Genomic DNA, 19,359 nt, shown 5'->3' on the forward strand with positions numbered 1-19,359 from the left:
GCAGTGGCCCTGGAAACACCTCTTGGGACGCTGGTGTGTGGGATGGCCACGTCCTGCGTTCCCTCTGCCTGCTGGGAAGGTCCGGTTGTTCGCTGCTGGTGTGCCCTGTAGGCAATGCCTTAGGTCACCCAGCGAAGCCATGGGGATTGGAACTGTCCTGGTGGCAGTCTGCGTCGGAGGAGCTTGCCAGCAGTTCGACCTGCCCCACTCAGTAGCGCAGGGAGGGAGCAACGCAGCTACCTGCCGGGATGCCTTACATTCCCGGTGGGATCTTTGCAGAATCTCCTCCACGGCTGGCCCAAAGTTATGTCCTGGGGATATAGGCACGTCTAGCAGTGCAGCATTATCCGCATTGGGGACCCTGGCTTGCGACAACCACACCTGTCTGCGAGCCACAATTATGCTAGCCAGGTTCCGGCCAAGAGCTTGCCCTTGGAGACCGGAGATTTGTAGCAGCGTGCTGGACAGGAGGCGTAGTTCGGTGGCCACCAGCTCAGGGAGCGGGGCCTCACGCAGTACGCCGTCCATATAGGCCATCAGTACACCTGCCATGTTTGCCAGGTGGGCTACCTGTGCCTCCGCTGCACCCGAATCACCGAAGTGGGCGGGCCTATGCAGCCGGCGAGGGCTACTCTACAGCAGGATGAAGTAACAGAGCCCGGTGGAGGAATACACGGCTGGATGGCTGTTGTAACAACCACGCTGCAGTTAATCCACAGCACAACCTTGAAAAACAGGGCCATGCGGTCTAATACAGAGATGGGAGATGCACAGCGGCAGCCAAACAACAAGGCCCACTTCAGCTGCCAGAAATTAGAGGAAGGCGGCAAGCTGACTTTCAGCATGAATGCAAGTGAAATACAACTCGACTCAGAAGTTCTTTCTATCAGTATCCTCAGCTAGACATAGAGGTCTTACCGTACCGTCTTGAGAAGGTAGTTGCTCCAATATTGAGTAATTTTCCATTTTTCTCTGTAACTGTCTTTATATGGACTTGCTTTGAGTCTGGAGAACTCTAACGACCGAGCACTGAACAGACTTCTACATTACATTCAAATCCTGTGACAATGTGAGTAGGTACGGCCATCCACGTTGAAAGGCCATTTTGTCACATGATTCAAAACGGAATAAGGAAGTCCGTTCAGTCCTTGGCAGTTCCCAGCCAAGCTAACAGGCAGATAAAGACAGCTATAGAGAAAAAAGATAATAACTCGATACTGGATTAACAGATCTAATCACTCAAATAATTATAAAAAAAGACAAAAAAACAAAGGAAATGTGACAAAAATGAATACAATGTCATTTGAAGCTGCTTTCTGTTTAAGCTCCGAGACAGAGACCTGCATAGCATGAAGGCACAGGAAAAGGTTTCCATTTGTTTATTCTTTGAAGTGAACTGAAGGAGCTCATCAAGAAGGTCACTGAGACCATAGTGGCAGTTCATCAGCTCATCCTAAAGAATGGCTATAGCCTGAACAAATCTCAGTATGTTCAAGTTTAAAAAAATGAAATAAAAAACGTGACCTCAGAAGCAATCTCCAGCTGTGGGTGTGGAATACTGCTGCAGTCATTGCCATGCTTGCCTTGGTACTAGCCCTTTACCTTCTACTTGCAGCTACCTGCGTAATGAATGTGTGCAGTAAAACTTCAACAAAGCAAAGCCACTGGCTAGATCCATGCAAACAGCTCTAATACCTCATTGAAAGACTTAAATCATACCCAATCTGAATCATAAAACAAGGCTTTAAATTATTTTTAAAATACCAAAACACAAAACAAAACCATAAACCCAGCTTTACTCTCATAATACCAGCTACATGACAAAAATGGACTCACATAGATAGTTAGTGGTATATCAATGCCATCACCTCTGCAATAGAGTACAAAAACAATGAAATAGTTCAGACCATGGCTAATGTTAACATTATGAATAGTGCAAGTCAAGTCTAAGCCATGTCATACATTTCATTGACTTCTTTATGGAAATCCAGGACCTTGTGAGAGGATAGAACAAGGAGAGGAAGCCATTCAGCTTATCAGGGCTCTTCTGGTTGCTAGTAGCTGATTGATCTCAAAACTTTGTTGCCAAAGCCCTTGCAGAACCAGCAAACATTACAGCTCAGGCAACGCAATGGATTTAGAACAAATATAACATAGTGGTCTCCATACATAAGGTACCAGTATGCATTGATTCATATCATTGTGATAGTTTACTTTAATTCCATATATTGTATTAGTTATATAAACAGAATACTTCACATTGAGAACTGAGTTCACTTCATAATGAGGCTGGCTACAAACAACACACTCACCAACCACAGGGGGCTCATTGGTTATCCATGGAGTACACAAATAAAAAATAACACCAAAAAACAAATCCATGAACCCAGCTTTTATCTACACATCTCAAAATACCAGCTACAAAAAAAGGGATACAAAAAGAATGCATGTAAAAAAAAAATTCTCCCGGTATATCAATGCCTTCGCCTCGGAGCAGTCTAAATCATGTCATACATTTCATTGACTGCTATAAGATTACCTCTGTGAGTGTGGATGGGAACTGCAGCTCGAGCAGTCGGAAGGCTGGCACGCATTGGATAGTGAGGTCAAGGATGACTCCGAGGGAGCCCAAGTGGAGTCTGGCTGCTTGAAAGATCTCCTCGTTCAGAGAGTCGGAGCACTTCAGGATCTCTCCTCCTGCCGTCATCAGGGTCAGAGCCACCACCTGGTGAACAGACGTAGGAGCCTTGATCTGACGTTGTTGAGTTATTATTGTACAGAGTGGGTATATTGTAACCTTTTTCTCACAACAGCAACACATCCCTTATAATTGTTTACATATAGTAAAAGCATAGCAAAGTGTAATAAAGAATAGTGAAGGCACAGGTAAGGATTGTAAAGAATAGCAAGGTATGGTAAAGCATATCGATACACATGGCAAACTATGGTAAATGCATAGTATAGTCATGGGAAAAGCCATGGTAAAACTGGCAAAATACCAATAACTTTTATAAGGGATTATACTATACATTAACTGTTTTATGTTTCTTGATAAGGCTGTATTGCAAGGAACATACAGTATATGCTCAATCTGTTCTTGTCCAACTAGGAACTAAAGAACAGTTTTGAACACAGTTTTAAACAGAATCTAAAAATCATTCTAATCTATGCTGATGTAAACTGCTTTATATTCAGGACGTCTTGTTGTAGCAGTTCCTAAGGGTGGTGTTAAGGATGCTCAACAACCTAAATGTATCATTCTCTGCAGAAGTTTTTAAGGTTCATTTCCTTTGCCCAGATGGTACCCTCATGTTTGCACCTGTTTATCAACTAGTGTGCCTAGGCACATGCTTAATACAAGATGTATGCTGTTTATCTCTGCAATTTGCAAGACTATAAATTCCCATTGGCTTCTATCTAGCAAACCCAGCACAGAGTTTACAAACCACCATCTGTCCTAAAATAATGCTCTGCTGAGCAGGCACCTGTTCAGTTTTCCTTGGTATGAAGCCTGGTCAGATAAAACCAGGACTTTGTGTATTCAGTACATCTGGGAGGAATCCATAGTTAACCACGTAAGGTACAGTTGTCAGAAGGAGTTTGTGAAATGCACAGCTTGTATACAGATATACAAGTAGATATATCACCAGCTGCTGACTTTCAGAGGGGGGTGCCCTGAGTTCCTAGGATAGTCACACAAACCTGTGTGGGCAGAATTCCATGTTCTATCCCTGTGTTGTGAGTGCCAGTTCCAATAACCCCAGCAGCAGCAACCTCTGCTACTGCACCTAAACTGGAAAATCAAAGAGAGGAACAAGGTTAAGCAATTGCATTACTGATTCTGCGGAGCTACCACATATCAAATACAGGTAAAACTGAGTTCCTGCTTTTTGGTCTTTCATGACTTAAAACATAAGAAAATTAAGAAACAAAAGAATGACATTCATGTGCTCATGGAAGCTGGGCAATCTCAAAACTTTGTCAAATTGGATCGTTAAAGCATCCTAGTCATTCAGCATCTACAACATGACTAGGTAACCCATTCCATACTCTCACCACTCTCTGTATAAGGAAGTGTCTCCTACCCTCTGCCCAAAGTCTGTCTCCACTTCATTTACAACTGCGTACTGTGGAGCTGGTTTCTGCACTCTGTCAAATCCTTTTAAGATTTGAAAATTTAATAAAGTCCCCACTAATTCTTCTTTGCTCTAGGCTAAACTAAGTTAGTTCCCTCAACCTATCTTCCACTGCGACTCATTGTTTGCTGTTCTATCAAATGCCTCAGTATTAGCTTGATAGAGAACTCTCCGGCTGGAATAGTGAATTTCAGGAAAACTAGTCATCAGATTATTATTAGTTCATAGGTTTCTGCATTGCCTGCCAGTTAAGTTTGTATTGGTTTTAAAGTTTTTGCTTTTAGCTTAAAAGGCAATTTGTGGCCTTGGACCTGCTGTTTTGAGTGACCTTCTTACCCCTATGTCCTTGTTTGAAGTCTTAGCTTGTCACTCCCAAATCTTTTGGTAGTCCCTAGTATTTTTTGGTATGTTTTGTTAACTGCTGCTCTATATTCGAGAAGACTGATTATAGAACTTTTAAGCTGACATGAGCAGCAAACCCAAAGTGATATGGGAGAAGTGAGGATTGACTGTCCCCCTCCATTGAGAAATAATGGAATATTGAGCTGCCTATGTAAACAGAAGTTAATGAGTCAGCCTTCATTTTAATGGCCCGTGGAAGTCTGTTGATTACATACAGTATTCTAAAATGTGTCAAACCCCCGCCCCTTGCTGAATGTCTACTATAAGAAGATTGACCTTCAGAAGAAAGATTGCCTTCTATTAAGGCAACAACCCACTTCCGTAGCTGAAAAAGGGGAAGGATCTTGATGGTGGTTTAGCTCTGGCTGTTCTCTACACTATATACACTAAATGCTTTCTAGTTAGAGTAAACACACAGTGAAAACATGGTACAGCACATGTGAACATGGTAAAGCACTGTAATAACCATGATTAATCGTAGTAACTACAGATGGAATAAGTGTGTAATTACATGGAAATAGCATGTGCAACGGTGTTACCATGTAATCACAAAACAAGATGTTCATTTGGCCATTTTCCATATAATGACACAGTACATAAGAACATAAAAAAAGTTTACAAACGAGAGGAGGCCATTCAGCCCATCTTGCTCGTTTGGTTGTTAGTAGCTTTTTGATCCCAGAATCTCATCAAGCAGATTCTTGAAGGATCCCAGGGTGTCAGCTTCAACAACATTACTGGGGAGTTGGTTCCAGACCCTCACAATTCTCTGTGTAAAAAGTGCCTCCTATTTTCTGTTCTGAATGCCCCTTAATCTAATCTCCATTTGTGACCCCTGGTCCTTGTTTCTTTTTTCAGGTCAAAGAAGTCCCCTGGGTCGACATTGTCAATACCTTTTAGGATTTTGAATGTTTGAATCAGATCACAGCGTAGTCTTCCTTGTTCAAGACTGAATAGATTCAATTTTTTTAGCCTGTCTGCATATGACATGCCTTTTAAACCCGGGATAATTCTGGTTGCTCTTCTTTGCACTCTTTCTAGAGCAGCAATATCCTTTTTGTAACGAGGTGACCAAAATTGAACACAATATTCTAGGTGAGGTCTTACTAATGCATTGTAAAGTTTTAACATTACTTCCCTTGATTTAAATTCAACACTTCTCACAATACTTCCGAGCATCTTGTTGGCCTTTTTTATAGCTTCCCCACATTGTCTAGATGAAGACATTTCTGAGTCAACATAAATTCCTAGGTCTTTTTCATAGTTCCCTTCTTCAGTTTCAGTATCTCCCATATGATATTTATAATGCACATTTTTATTGCCTGCATGCAATACTTTACACTTTTCTCTATTAAATTTCATTTGCCAGGTGTCTGCCCAGTTCTGAATGCTGTCTAGATCATTTTGAATGACCTTTGCTGCTGCAACAGTGTTTGCCACTCCTCCTATTTTTGTGTCGTCTGCAAATTTAACGAGTTTGCTTACTATACCAGAATCTAAATCATTAATGTAGATTAGGAATAGCAGAGGATTTAATACTGATCCCTGTGGTACACCACTGGTTACCTCGTTCCATTTTGAGGTTTCTCCTCTAATCAGAACTTTTTGTTTTCTATATGTTAACCACTCCCTAATCCATGTGCATGCATTTCCTTGAATTCCTACTGCGTTCAGTTTGAGAATTAATCTTTTATTCAGTAGATATCATTGAAGAGCATGACACATTTGTAACTACAGTCGGCAGAGCTTTATTGGGACGCTTCGAGAGAAGTAAAAAATATCCAGAATAAGCAGCTGTCTCAATTAAACAAAAGGCATTTGAGACAACCTTAGTCACACTTTTTTGTTTATACATGAAAAGAAAAATAATTAAAAATCACATTATGGTTAAATGTTAAATACATACTTTAAAATACGAGTCCATTGTTTTTTTAATTCCTAAACAAAATGAATCACAGTTTTTTATTTCTACATGAGATGAAAAAGAATGAAATCACATCTTATCACAAGGTGAGGCACCACATAAGATTCCTGTTTTATGCAATTTACGCATATTCACTGCACTGTGCTACGCGACCTGTCTTGCTTTGAAAAGCGATCTCTGTTCATCATTTGAAAATACTGTATCCCAATTAAACGAAGTGACATCCCAATTAAACAACATAAATAGCTTTGGGAAGAACTATCTCCCAGAGTTGTATCCCATTTAAGCAGAAAGGATTGTTTCACATGGGATGGTAAAATTAAATAATGACTCACAAAACAGGGTTAGGTGAGGAAGGCTATTTCAGAATGGGTTTAAAGGCATAAGGTAAAAACAATATTTCTGTGCCACTGTAAAGTAGGCAAATATAGCACTGTAGTAGTTATACCAGCAGCTCCAAACTCCACCGCTGTAACCCATTTCCTTCCTCTAGCACTGAATCCAAGTTACAAATGTTTTATAATACCTTAAATTAAAACATGTGGCAATAATGAATAAACACTGTTAAGAATAACCTAGGTATATTAATGATCAACTGTTTTCATTGGAAATAGAGACAGAGCTACAGATGGTAATATAATGACCGGGCTAAGATTCAAAACCAGAACGACTCAACTCCCAATCAGAAGGTCACATTGCTCTGCAGTTTATTGTGGACATAAAGACACTTTGTTTAATGTGTTCCATTTTAAAAAAGGAAGACCTTTTTACTTTCTGTCCCGATTATTTTTTAATTGGAGTATTGCTTTAAATAGAGATTGGAGCTTTACACCCTTCAGATCAAAAACACCAGTCTGAACCGTTGCCGTCGCCAGGAACCAACAGATTGTACGCTGCGGCAAAAAAGGCATAAAGATCAGAGAATTTACAGACATGCTCTTTTTTATTGAAGGGCACTCTGAAGGAGAAACTTTGCAGAGTATTGAATGATTTCTATAAATTTCATGACCGCATCTATAAAACATTGGAGGTATTTCAGTACTGACAGCAGGATTCTGTAGAGAGTTTTAAATACCAGTAATTTAGCTCCTGCCCAGGTAAAAAAGTAATTCTCCGACCATAGTGTACTATCCTTCACCATGGAGAATTTGATTAGTTTTTCCTGAGTGAAAACTTTCAATGACACATTGGTCAATTCAGGGATCTATTCTACCATTCAAATATTGCCCTTTCGTTTTTGTATATAATTTTCTTGTTCTCTGTTGTATAATAATAATAATAATAATAATAATAATAATAATAATAATAATAACAACAACAACATCACCTGTATAAAATTATTATTATATATTTTTTAATTTGCTGCTGCTAAGTAGTTTAAAATTCAAGAAGGAAAATAAAATATGGCATACAATCCATTGTCTGATCCTAACATGGTGTCCTTAAAACAAGATTTCAGTTTCCCACAAGTTGTTAAAAAGAAGATGCTAACCACAAACCACTGTAACTAATCTCCTGAAAGTCAAGAAAAGAATTCCAGTGTAAGCCAGCATTCCCACAAGGTTCATTGAAAAGATTCCTGGGATAGATTGCTGTTTGCAAACAGGAAGTGCCCCCATGTTTTATGGAATGATTTGAACTGAATCACTGTTGTATGCTTGTGTTTTAATTTCATTTTTTTTATTGGATTAATGAAGAGCAGCAGGATTAAAAGTGGAATAAAAGTCAATGTCTGCAGTAACTGTGGCATGGATAAAACACTAAACCAAGGTATTTTTAGAAACAATTCCACCTATTCTATTGTATTTCCAGGAGCATACCTGCCAACACACATTACATGTATCAGTACCAGGATCAATTAAGTCACCATGGTCTACACCCCCAGCATATATAGCAGCATCTTATAACAAACGAGTTTAATCAAAACAGGACTCCAGATATAGGTAGCTTTCAAAAGAAAAGATTCATTTGATTCTCATCTGCAGTTATTTTCTGTATCATTGTACTGTACTTGGAAGTTAGCTTGACATTAACATTAGTTCAATTGTAAATCTGCATTACTTTTAAGTTGAGATTTGAAGATGTGCGGCAAGTATAACACAGATTTTTTTTAAATGACATCTTCAGATATTAGCTCAAAGTCTTTTTTTTTCCCATTGAATTCACTGGACATGATCGAGGGCTGCTTAGAGTAAGAGACCTCGGGAATTGGTAATAGAAGATAAGTGCTTGTAACAGAGAAGAGTGAGGAGATTCCCCTTGGCTCGCGGAGAGCCGCCCTCGCAGAAGCAACCGATACTTCTCCCAAGGGCGATCTAGAGGAGAGAATGGGAAGATGACAGTGATAGTTCAATTTGGCCTTGACCCACGGATAACCTTCCTTGCGGAAGACGAAACCAGTGGTGGCTGGAATTCTAAGACTGGGTAGTGAGCTTCACTTACCCCCAAGAGGGAGATTGTTGCAGAGATGGAGTAGCCGAATAGAAGAGGAAGTGTAGTGGGGAAGGGGAGGATGATGGAAAACAAAAACGCAAGACAGACAGCAAACTCAAGGCTTGGGGTTTAAAGAGGATTAGCAGATGTTATTGGTAGGAAGGAAGTAGGGGGAGGAGCCCTCTTCCATGCGCCCAGAATAACACACCAGTTTACAAACCTGTTACAGAAAAGAACTAAAGACAAGCAGATAATTATAATTTCTTATGAAAGGCTTATTGCAACTGTTCAGTGACAAAATATTTTGTTTTCTAGAAATATTTTTCAAGCCAGTTGCAGGCCACATTATATTGTGCCCCCAGCCTTTATGAGGACCAGACTGGTCCTCATAATCTAGCACAAGCATAAGGAGGCCAGCAAGCATGCAAAAGCTGGTCATTCTGATAAAGTGTTCTGGTAATTAAGACTTTCATATCACAAGTCAGATGTATTCTTAATACTTTAACTAGGCATGCAATAGTAGTTTATGGCCCTGATTTTCAATAGGTTAAAAATGAGGATATATTTATACCCAAGGATATATTTCTCACCACAAATCATCTAGAAAATAGAGAATGTTTCTGTTGATTTACGGCTTCATAAATCACCCAATTCCAACACATTCTCTTCTGTACAGCAGTAACTCACAATGATGAGTATTGAGCTCACAGTCTAAAATAAATCACATTAACCTCTGTTAATCTATTTTCAATTTCTTCAGATGTTACTTGCCATGCTTCCTATACAGCATGGACTGAAGAGAATGTTATGCAGGGAAGGGGGAGTCTTGTGTTTTCAGGTATGTGACTGACAGTGGCCCCGAATGAACAGCTGTTCTGTGAAAATTTGTTACATTTACTAAAACAAAAATTATAATAAAAATGCTTTTAAAAAGACCAAATTCTATTTAGACTCTTTTTTTAGATTCTATTGATTTAGAAGTATTACTATGCAGGACAGCTGCTAAGATCATTACCTTTACTAAAAATACCTACTAAAGAAGGGCTCCCGAGTGACGCATCCAGGATGCGTGCAGGATGCGCCCTATAGTCTGGACGTCGCCGGTTCGAGTCCAGGCTATTCCTTTGCTGACCGAGGACGGGAACTCCCAGGGGGCAGCGCTCAATTGGCCGAGTGCCGCCCGGGGGGAGGGAGAGTTAGGTCGGCCAGGGTGTTCTCGGCTCACCGCGCACCAGTGACCCCTGTGGTCTGGCCGGGCGCCTGCGGGCTTGCCTGTAAGCTGCCCAGGGCTGCGTTGTCTTCTGAAGCTGTAGCTCTGGGTGGCTGCATGGTGAGCCTGCAGTGTATAAAAAAGCGGGCGGCTAATGGCACACGCTTCGGAGGTCAGCGTGTGTTCGTCTTCGTCCCTCCTGAGTCAGCGCAGGGGTGGTAACGGTGAGCCAAACAAAATAATTGGACACTACTAAATTGGGGAGAAAATAATAAAAACCTAATTGGCGACTACTAAATCAAAAAAAAAAAAAAATACCAACTAATCAACTATGCCCATAAATTAACCGATCAAAAACTGTAATCAAGCGACAGACCTAATTCATATATATCAAACTTGTAGTCGAGTCCTCAAACCTCAAGTCCGTGTCCCGAGTCCTGAGTCCTTGACTTCGAGTCTCGAGTCTGAGTCCTTGAAACAAACTCAAATCAATTGTCATTCAGCTAGTGGTCTAATGGATGTTGTCTGATATCCCTCAGGAAAAATGCACAAATACAAAATAAAAATACATAAAAAAGATTTATAATTTATTTTTTCTAGCTAGATTATTCTATTTGCATGCCTTTTTCAACTTGGCTGTCACTATCTTTTCTTTTGGAATTGGAATACTGTTTGAATGGACCTGAAGTTTACAGATAAGCTTTAAGTTCTAGTTTGTGGGCGTTGTTTTTCACTTTGATAGAAGCCGTTATCTGGACTATGTACAATGTCAGATTGCAAGTGGTGCGCTGTCAGAATTTGGTACAGATGCAATCAATTGTGATCTGATGGGTGTTCTCCTACTGTCAATAAGAGGTACATTTACCATTAATTATACATTATTTTGTATAATTCACTGACTCGAGTCCTACAAGTCTGATATATATACTTCAATGGAAAGATTCCACGCATTCTAAATATGGTTGAGTTAGAGGGATATAATCCCTGATATATGCCCTTAGAATCTTTATAACATCACAAATGTTTTGCATCACAAAAACAAATCAAACAAGATCACTCCATCAGCTATTAACAAAATGTCGTTAAAGTAAATTTCAACCTTTTTAATAAGATGTCAAGGAATGGCTATCAAAACATCCCAGAAAATACAAGCACCTCTGAGATGTCTACAGTCGCTAAAAGTAGTACAGAGAGAAGTACTGTCGGACAAACTGAAAAACCTACCATCGTACTACTAGTAGTAGTGCTAGACATGGGAGCGTTACCCAACAGCAACTTAATTTAACTGAAACAGAAAGAACTGAAAAAAATACCAGAAAACAAACAGCTTGGGCAATTAATGTTTTTTGAGACTAGTTAAAGGAAAATAATATAAACACAAATTTTGAGGAAAACACTTTTTATGCAACCATCAAAAATAAAGAGGGACAACAGTACAGTATATCGAGTTATATTTCTTTGAGAGCTGAAATATTCAAATCAATTACCAATTATTATTATTACAATTACACAATCTTTTTTTCTGAACTTTGTCCTCAGTTTATTTTCACAGAAGCATTTTTTAATAAAAGCGTACATAATAATAATAATAATAATAATAATAATAATAATAATAATAATAATAATAATAATAATAATAATAATACATTTGTTTAACAATCTTTTGTTCTCTGTGTATTCAAATAAAATAATATAGTTTTAAAAACGCTTTTTTAGGGAAGATCCTTGTTATGGAGGACTATATTTATAGAACATTCATTTTAGAGTGCTTATGTGGAAGGATACGTAAAATAAAGAAAATCTAAATAAATTCAATTTAAATCAATACAAATTATAGATAATTGTACTGTACTGAAGTATATAAGCAATAAGACCCTCCACATCGGGCATTACCAGACATTATCAACATGCTTTTTATTAACATGTTATATTCTCTGAAAAATGTTCTTGGAATAACCATTGGCATTTAAGGCTAAGCTTCCAATATTCATTGCTTACTTTGACATAGCCAGACCATGTCTGGCCAATTCCTCATTCAGGTCACACAGAAAAATCCCAGCTTCCACCGTAGCCTGTCTCTTCTTTTTGTCCACCTGAAAACAAGTACATTATTTTCATAAACAGCAGTGTGCATTTAAGATGATCATAAAGACTTGTCCAGCTAAGCAGACCTTTTCTTTTTGAGATTTCTCTGAAGACATTAATGTCTTCATGGCACAATTATGGAAGTCCCACTAAGGATAACATATCTCTAGACCAGAGATTCCCAAACATTTTTTTTTTTAAGATTTTGAAAACAAAAGGAAAAGGCTTCTCAAAAACAAGAAATAAAAACTGTACCGCAGTAAAAGTAAACATTTAATGTATCTGTAAAAATCAGAATTAATTCTACTTTGTAAGGTCACTGTTTTTTTTTCCCGCAGCTCATAGATTTGTTTCACTACATTCCTACCTCAAGAACCTTATTCATCTTGTCCATCCGAATCATGAAGTCCTCTGTACAGGCAATGTCTGAGGGAGAGTGTCCACCCCCCACCACCTTCACCTTTTTACCACGCTGCCTGGCTAGTTCCAGGATCTGCAAACAGAAAACAAACAATAAAGATTCTAACAAGGACAGGGAGACCAATGAGTGACTTTAGCTTGCTGCATCCTTATACTGTCCTATACTTGAATATATGAATACACGTACTGTTTTAACCAGGTTGTACAGTGTGATCATATTTGAATCCTAAAGGGATCAACAATTTCATCAGCAGTCATCAGTTCAAACTTAGCTCCAAAGCCATTGGACAGAGACAGATGGAAGGAGAGCGTGGCTGATGTATGGGGCATTGGTATCTTTCAAGAGCTGTCTGGCTCTAGAATTTGTGATCTATTAGGAACTGCATCGATGGAGGGAATGGATATCTCCTGTGTGTAATTATTCTTGTGTTATTTTGCACTTATATTACTACTGTCTGAGTATATAGTCTATCTATGATTCTGTATTTTGTGCATATCCCAGGGTTTGTATAAGCATTCCCACATTTGTCATTCTGCTCATTTCCATTGAAAATACTCAAACAGGAATATTACAAATTCTACTATTACTGATGACAAACAGCTATTATCAGCATTGAAGCCATCAATAGTTGGAAACATGGGGCATGGCATCCGTCACATGGATAAATGAGTGAATACAATTACTTCTGCCAGCATAGCAAAGATGAATGATTGTTAAACAGATGAATCAGAGCATAGATGACCCAATGTAATCACCACCGGAAATGGTTTGATGGAGTGAAGTGCAAGTGTTCACAATCTGTAGGGAGTCATCACTGGTGCTCAACATATCCACAGAAATACATATAAATGTCATTTGTTTCAATGCCAAATTGCATATGGGGAACATTGGCAAGGTCAGGCTATTTTGAAATGAGGCGGCCACCGGACATTATCATCCATGCCTTTGTCTGATAATGGCAGAATGCATTCAGATCACTGTTGTATGACTGACTATTATTTGTATTGCAAAAACTATACAAATCGTAACAGGACTGAGGAATCGTGGTCATGTCACACCTGCTTCCTCTCTCTCCTCCATTCCTATCCCAAAACAGCCCCCTGCCTTGATCTTAGTTGTTGCACTGAATCTACAAACCATAGAATCATTCAACCACTTAACTTCCAGGCACTGGCATATTAGATACTGAACAACCCCACTGTTGCCACAGTTTACAAACCCTGATAGGTGAGACAAGGCTAGTACATTTGTGAAACTCTTGCTTTATGATAGTGCTGTTGCTTGTTTGTGATAAGCCTTTTGGAATCCCCAGTTATCCAGAGTTTGAAGCTGTCTAACAGATCTATTTGTTTTTTTGCCTTGCCCCTGAGGCACTTAACTACAGTATGTTGCTCTGCACTGGACAACTAAATCAACTGTGAAAGACTTCTGACTGGTGAAAGAAATCCTGCATCTCCAAAACTGTAAAAGGAGCTCAGAGAGACCAAAATCATTAGTTTCCCATTTTGCTCTAGATTAACCCAGTAACACTCAGACCTACCTGCCTGACCTCTTCTATGGAGGTGGGTTGGAAGTAAAGCTCCGGGTTGGAGCTGTATGTTAGAGCCCAGTTCTGGAACTGGAAGCCTTCCATTCCCTGTACCTGTTAAACAAAAATGAGTTAAGAAACACAAATGTTAATCACATCTGTTATAGTACAGTTACAAATGGATAAAAAAATATTTAAAAAAATAAATAAATAAGGAATGCAGAGACATTATGACCCTGGAGTGCTAGGGGAGGCCTGTCGCCATCTTGGCTCTGAGCCAAGATGGCCACCAATTTCTAAACAATAGGAAACAGCTGTAAGCCACTGATCAATTGAATGGGCTATATGAACCCAGCAAAGGCATTAATTAGAGCGCGACAGCCATGTGAGAGCGTGTGTGAATTGCTGAACGTGGGCTGCCAATTGTGAGTAGTGGGCTGCCATCCTGATACAAGTACCTACTACATCACATGAGATTATATGTTTGTATGTATATGCCCATGCAATACAGTGGTTAAGGTTCTTGTGAAGCATTCCAGTGGTGCTGGTAAACCAAAAGGAATCGACAGGGCGAGGCAACCCAATGCACAGGGAGAGACTAGGTAAGAGTGCACCCTGATCATGCAAGTCAGCAGATCTTAACCACTGCATGAAAGAGACAGGCTTGCCCGAACAATCAGCTACAGAGAGCATCACAAATCATTTTAAGATGACTTGAAGTACACACAAAGATGTATGTGTTTGACTTTCAACTACTAGCATAAAAGTATTATATAATTTTAAAAAAAATTAAAACTGCACATATACAAAGAAATGTGAAACACAGACACACCAAGAGTAATTCAATAGCTGTTCCCCATGAGATTGCAGTCCTGTCGGTTCTTTTTGACTTGTACATGTGTTAAGGAGCTTAGCTGGATGAGACTCTGTTACAGCAGCAGCCCCCATGAGACTCTGTTAGAGCAGCAGTCCCCAGACCCTGTCAGCAGGTCAAATTCCATTGACCACCGTAAACTGAAAAGCAGACGTGCACTGGCACTAACGTTCTTCAGCTACAGAATTAAAGAGCCATGTGTGTGATTGTACCTTCTCTTCAGTCAAAAATCTAGCCCTCTAATTGGCTAGCTGTTATATATTTAAAGAGATAAACCATGTTAAGAGCATAAACCTTTCCTGTACTTAAGATGGTTGGACTCTATTGAGACAAGAGACAACACCAATGAATGAAACAGAGAGTCGCCTCTCAGTCATGACAATGGCAGCAAAAAAATTCCAGGTGCAATTTAAAATGATCTTAACTCTGCATACTGCATCTGCATACTCCAAATTGAATAGTAAAATACAAGTCAGGAATCAAAAGACCTTCAGCAGATCCAGTGACAATATTGCTGGTGATAATAGTAAAATGGAAAAACCTCCTATGCCCTATAATCAAATAGTATTAAGGTACTTTATTCAGCAAATTGAGTTAGTGTTGTGAATTGAAAAACTCAATCCACCAGCCCATCCTCAATATGAGTACATGCATGCACACATTATTAATTAATGTTACGCTTAGTGGGTAATGTGTGTGCTGGGTGATTTATCAGAGTTACAGCTCATTCTCATTCGATCACCAAACTTGAGATCCAACTGCCAGTACATTTATTGTTCCTTAACATTATTATAAGTGGGCAGCCTCTTTGTCCTTCTGTGATGCTAAACCTGCTTGTATTTCACAGGATACTGTCCTATACATACGATATTTAAATTTTTTTTTAAAAAATGTATTTTTTTAGCACTATTTGGTTGCTCATCCACACTAAATGTATACATTTTAAATCAATCACTTACCATCTTGAGCTGTTTTGAAGCTGGGGACTCCTTTTGCTTCTGAAGGAAAGGGCTGCAGCCAAAGCGCTTGGGTGTGGGGAGGCTAAGAGAGAGAAGAAGAAAATGACTGAAAGGTATTCTTGAACTGGAAAGTAATGAAATTTTCTGGAAGGATGTAAAAGGATGACTCGTTGCTTTCTGCGTGGAACCCAAGTTAATGGAAGACCAGGTTCTAGGGGTTTTCTAATCATTAAAATGAAAATGTAATAAAGGTCAGGGAGGCTGTCTACTCGAGCATGGCAGAAAGCAGTGAAAGAAGTTGCTTCTTGACATAGTGTAAGAATCCCTGGAATATAAACTGCATGGCCACTTTATTAGGACTCGTACCTAATATCAAAGTTGAGCTGCCATTTGCCCTGATCACAGCTTTTACACTAGTCAAACAATTTGTACACAATTCTGGTATGGTGGATGGGTGCAATATTGTCTTGAAAGTAGCTATCAGCATCAAGGTACAAGTGCAGCATTGCTGGGTGGACTTGATCCGCAATGATTCATAAGTAAGCCACACTAGGGTGGTGCCATTCAGGTATACAGCTCCTAATACAATGTATTTTGACATCATTTAACTGTATGCTGGTTATGTATTACTGTTGTCCTACTAGGTGATCGGTAACCCAAACTTTTATGGTTGCTCTAATCACTACCAACAACAAGTGATGGGACAGTGTTAAGACTAAGAGGGCTACATTATCAGCTCTACTCCAAATCATCATAACCATGTTTGTTTTTTGCTAATAACAAAGTAAAGAGCTTTAAGATTTTCCTTTTATATGGTTTAATTTTCACAACAGGTATTTGTGTTGTAAACATTACATAAAACTCATAAGAGAATATGTACTCTACTGAATTCTATTTTTTTTTTACTTCATCAACTTCCTAATTATTAACTAAACAATTTGCAAGCTGGCTTCAAGTAAGTAATAATTCCTTAGCCTTTCACTTTACTCTGGTTACAACAACCTGCTTTTAATGAGATGGACTTTAATTTGTATCTGTGTTCACAAAAAGCTGAGCCAAACACAAATGAAGAAGTCCAATAAATGCTTAGTACCACAAATAACAAACTACATTGCAAATGGTATCCCTTTAGTAAAAAAAAACAGCAAAGTGCAATAAAGCAAAGTAAAATGATAATAAAGCATAAATAAGCATTGTACCACAGTAAATATGAAGGTGTGTGAGAGTGTAGTTTAATATTCTCTGTAGAATTCTACATATAACCATATTGGGTTCCATGCAGTAATCTAATGTCCCCCTGATTAAGGGATCTAAATTTAATTGAATTATAAAACAGGTAATAGTTCTATTTAAGTACTATGCATGGAGATGACAGTGTTCGGAGTGATGAAATCTGTGACAGAGTCAAGGTTTTTATAGTAGCGAGCAGGGGAGAGAGGTGTAGATATAACTGCTTTGTGATAAGAGCTCTTTCATTTTTCATGGTCCTAGATTTTAATTGAAAAAAAGGAATTTATGTGCTTATAGTATTTTATGAGTACAATCTTTGTGTTTGTGATTTATAATAAGTTAATAAATTTGTGTGTCTCTTATCTGCCAACACAGCCTCATGTTTCACTCCTATGCTGACGACACCCAGCTCTACTTAAAACTCGACCCTGGAAGCCCCTCTGCCATGGTCCGGCTCTTGGCTTGCATTCAAGACATCGAGGCCTGGATGTCTTCCAATTTTCTTTAGCTGTACACTAGCAAATCTGAACTCCTTATAGTAGGATCTAAAACTCAACTTAAGAATCTCAATATAGCTGCCCTGAACCTCAGAAACTGTCTGCTGCTGCCTTCCCCCACAGTACGAAGCCTTGGTGTACTTCTTGACAGCAAACTCTCCTTTGATGCCCACACCTCCTCCATGGTCAAATCTTCCTTCTTCCATCCAAAGTCTGTCCCTACCTTTCCCTCCCAGATGCAGAGATACTTTGTCATGCATTTGTCTTCTCTCGACTCGTCTACTGTAACTCTATGGCGGTCTCCCGGCACGCACCATAAACCGACTGCAGCTAGTTCAGAATGCCGCTGCCAGGATCCTAACCAGATGTCAAAAACGTGAACACATCACCCCCCATCTTGCCCAGCTGCACTGGATACCTGTAAAGTTCAGGATTACTTTCAAAACTCTCAAAACTCTCCTGCTCACCTACAATGCCCTTCATCACACAGGTCCTGAGTACCTCCTCAACCTGCTGACCCGCTATGGCCCTGCCCGCAAGCTGAGGTCCTCCGACTCTAGCCTGCTTGTTATCCCCAAGCAAAAGTGCACCACACTTGGAGAACGCTCGTTTAGCTTCATGGCTCCGACTCTTTGGAACTCTCTCCCAGCTTTGGTGCGTGATGCCCCCACCGTCGCTCGCTTTAAATCAACTCTCAAGACCCACTTGTTCTCTCTTGCTTTCCATGCTCTTTAAGCCTGATATCTGCTATTAGCTGCTGTGTTGTTGCTGCTATTTCATGTATTATGCATCTTTCAATGTATTTAATGTATTACGCATTGTTTTTACTGTATATCATGTATTATGCATTTCTCTGTATTTAAAGTATTATGGATTTTCTTGTTACTGCATCTTGTAAAGCACTTTGTGATGGTGGTCCACTATGAAAGGTGCTATATAAAATAAAGATTGCTTGATTAATATAACAGAAATGCTATTGCACAGTTTGAGCAGTAGAACCGAAGTGTGCAAGATGACATCTCTTATAAGAGACACCCTACATGTTGTATGACCTTATCGGAAACAGAATTTGGAATCCCACGAATGCGAGTGGCAGAAAGACACATCATTACCACTATTTTAATGAACTATCACTTGTTTACTTTTTAATAAAAGAAAAGGTTCTAGTAGAGAAAGTCTGGAGGAATTATAATGTTCTATATGAAACACACCCAGGAATCAAATAAATGATTGTGATGGGCACTAGCTCAGCTGGGAGACATAAATCAGATTTATTTTTGATTAATGAGGTACTGGATTCTGAAAGGATTATCAATGGTTAAACAGCCATTTATTTGCAAATGTAATATTTCATGTTGATTTTATTCCTCAGATATTGTAACACTTAACGGATGTATTTTGTACTTGTTTTTAACTCTTACTAATGTATTTTTAACTCTGTTGGGGGCAGAGTGTTGCTGGGGGATAGGTTAATAAACAAAAAGTGAACAGACACTACAACAAGAATATAGTTACTAAGATTACTGTAATATGTCCATACCATACCAAATCAAAATTTAAACATAAAGTAATGCTTGCCAAAATGAATTTCCCTGAACAAATGCAATGCTGTACATGTGTCAATTTTTGTGAGCAAATTTTTGGAAGAAAAAAAAAGCTA

The 19,359-nt window shown here is 39.1% G+C and overlaps 1 protein-coding gene across 1 annotated transcript in view; it reads right to left on the bottom strand.

Moving 5' to 3' along the window:
- LOC117410447 (L-gulonolactone oxidase) overlaps positions 1-16,088 on the bottom strand; it is a 74,639-nt gene extending 58,551 nt beyond the window's left edge. Inside the window, exons 1-6 of the mRNA XM_034016998.3 lie at positions 15,973-16,088; positions 14,152-14,253; positions 12,558-12,683; positions 12,104-12,198; positions 3,703-3,793; positions 2,540-2,725 (exon numbers count right to left, since the gene is read on the bottom strand). Coding sequence (XP_033872889.1) covers positions 2,540-2,725; positions 3,703-3,793; positions 12,104-12,198; positions 12,558-12,683; positions 14,152-14,253; positions 15,973-15,975 — 603 coding nt within the window. The 5' untranslated portion in view covers positions 15,976-16,088. The remainder of the gene's footprint in view (positions 1-2,539; positions 2,726-3,702; positions 3,794-12,103; positions 12,199-12,557; positions 12,684-14,151; positions 14,254-15,972) is intronic.
- Between the last annotated feature and the right edge of the window lie 3,271 nt (positions 16,089-19,359).

This window comes from Acipenser ruthenus, chromosome 6 (assembly GCF_902713425.1).
Source record: "Acipenser ruthenus chromosome 6, fAciRut3.2 maternal haplotype, whole genome shotgun sequence".
In the NCBI taxonomy this organism is placed as follows: Eukaryota; Metazoa; Chordata; class Actinopteri; order Acipenseriformes; family Acipenseridae; genus Acipenser; species Acipenser ruthenus.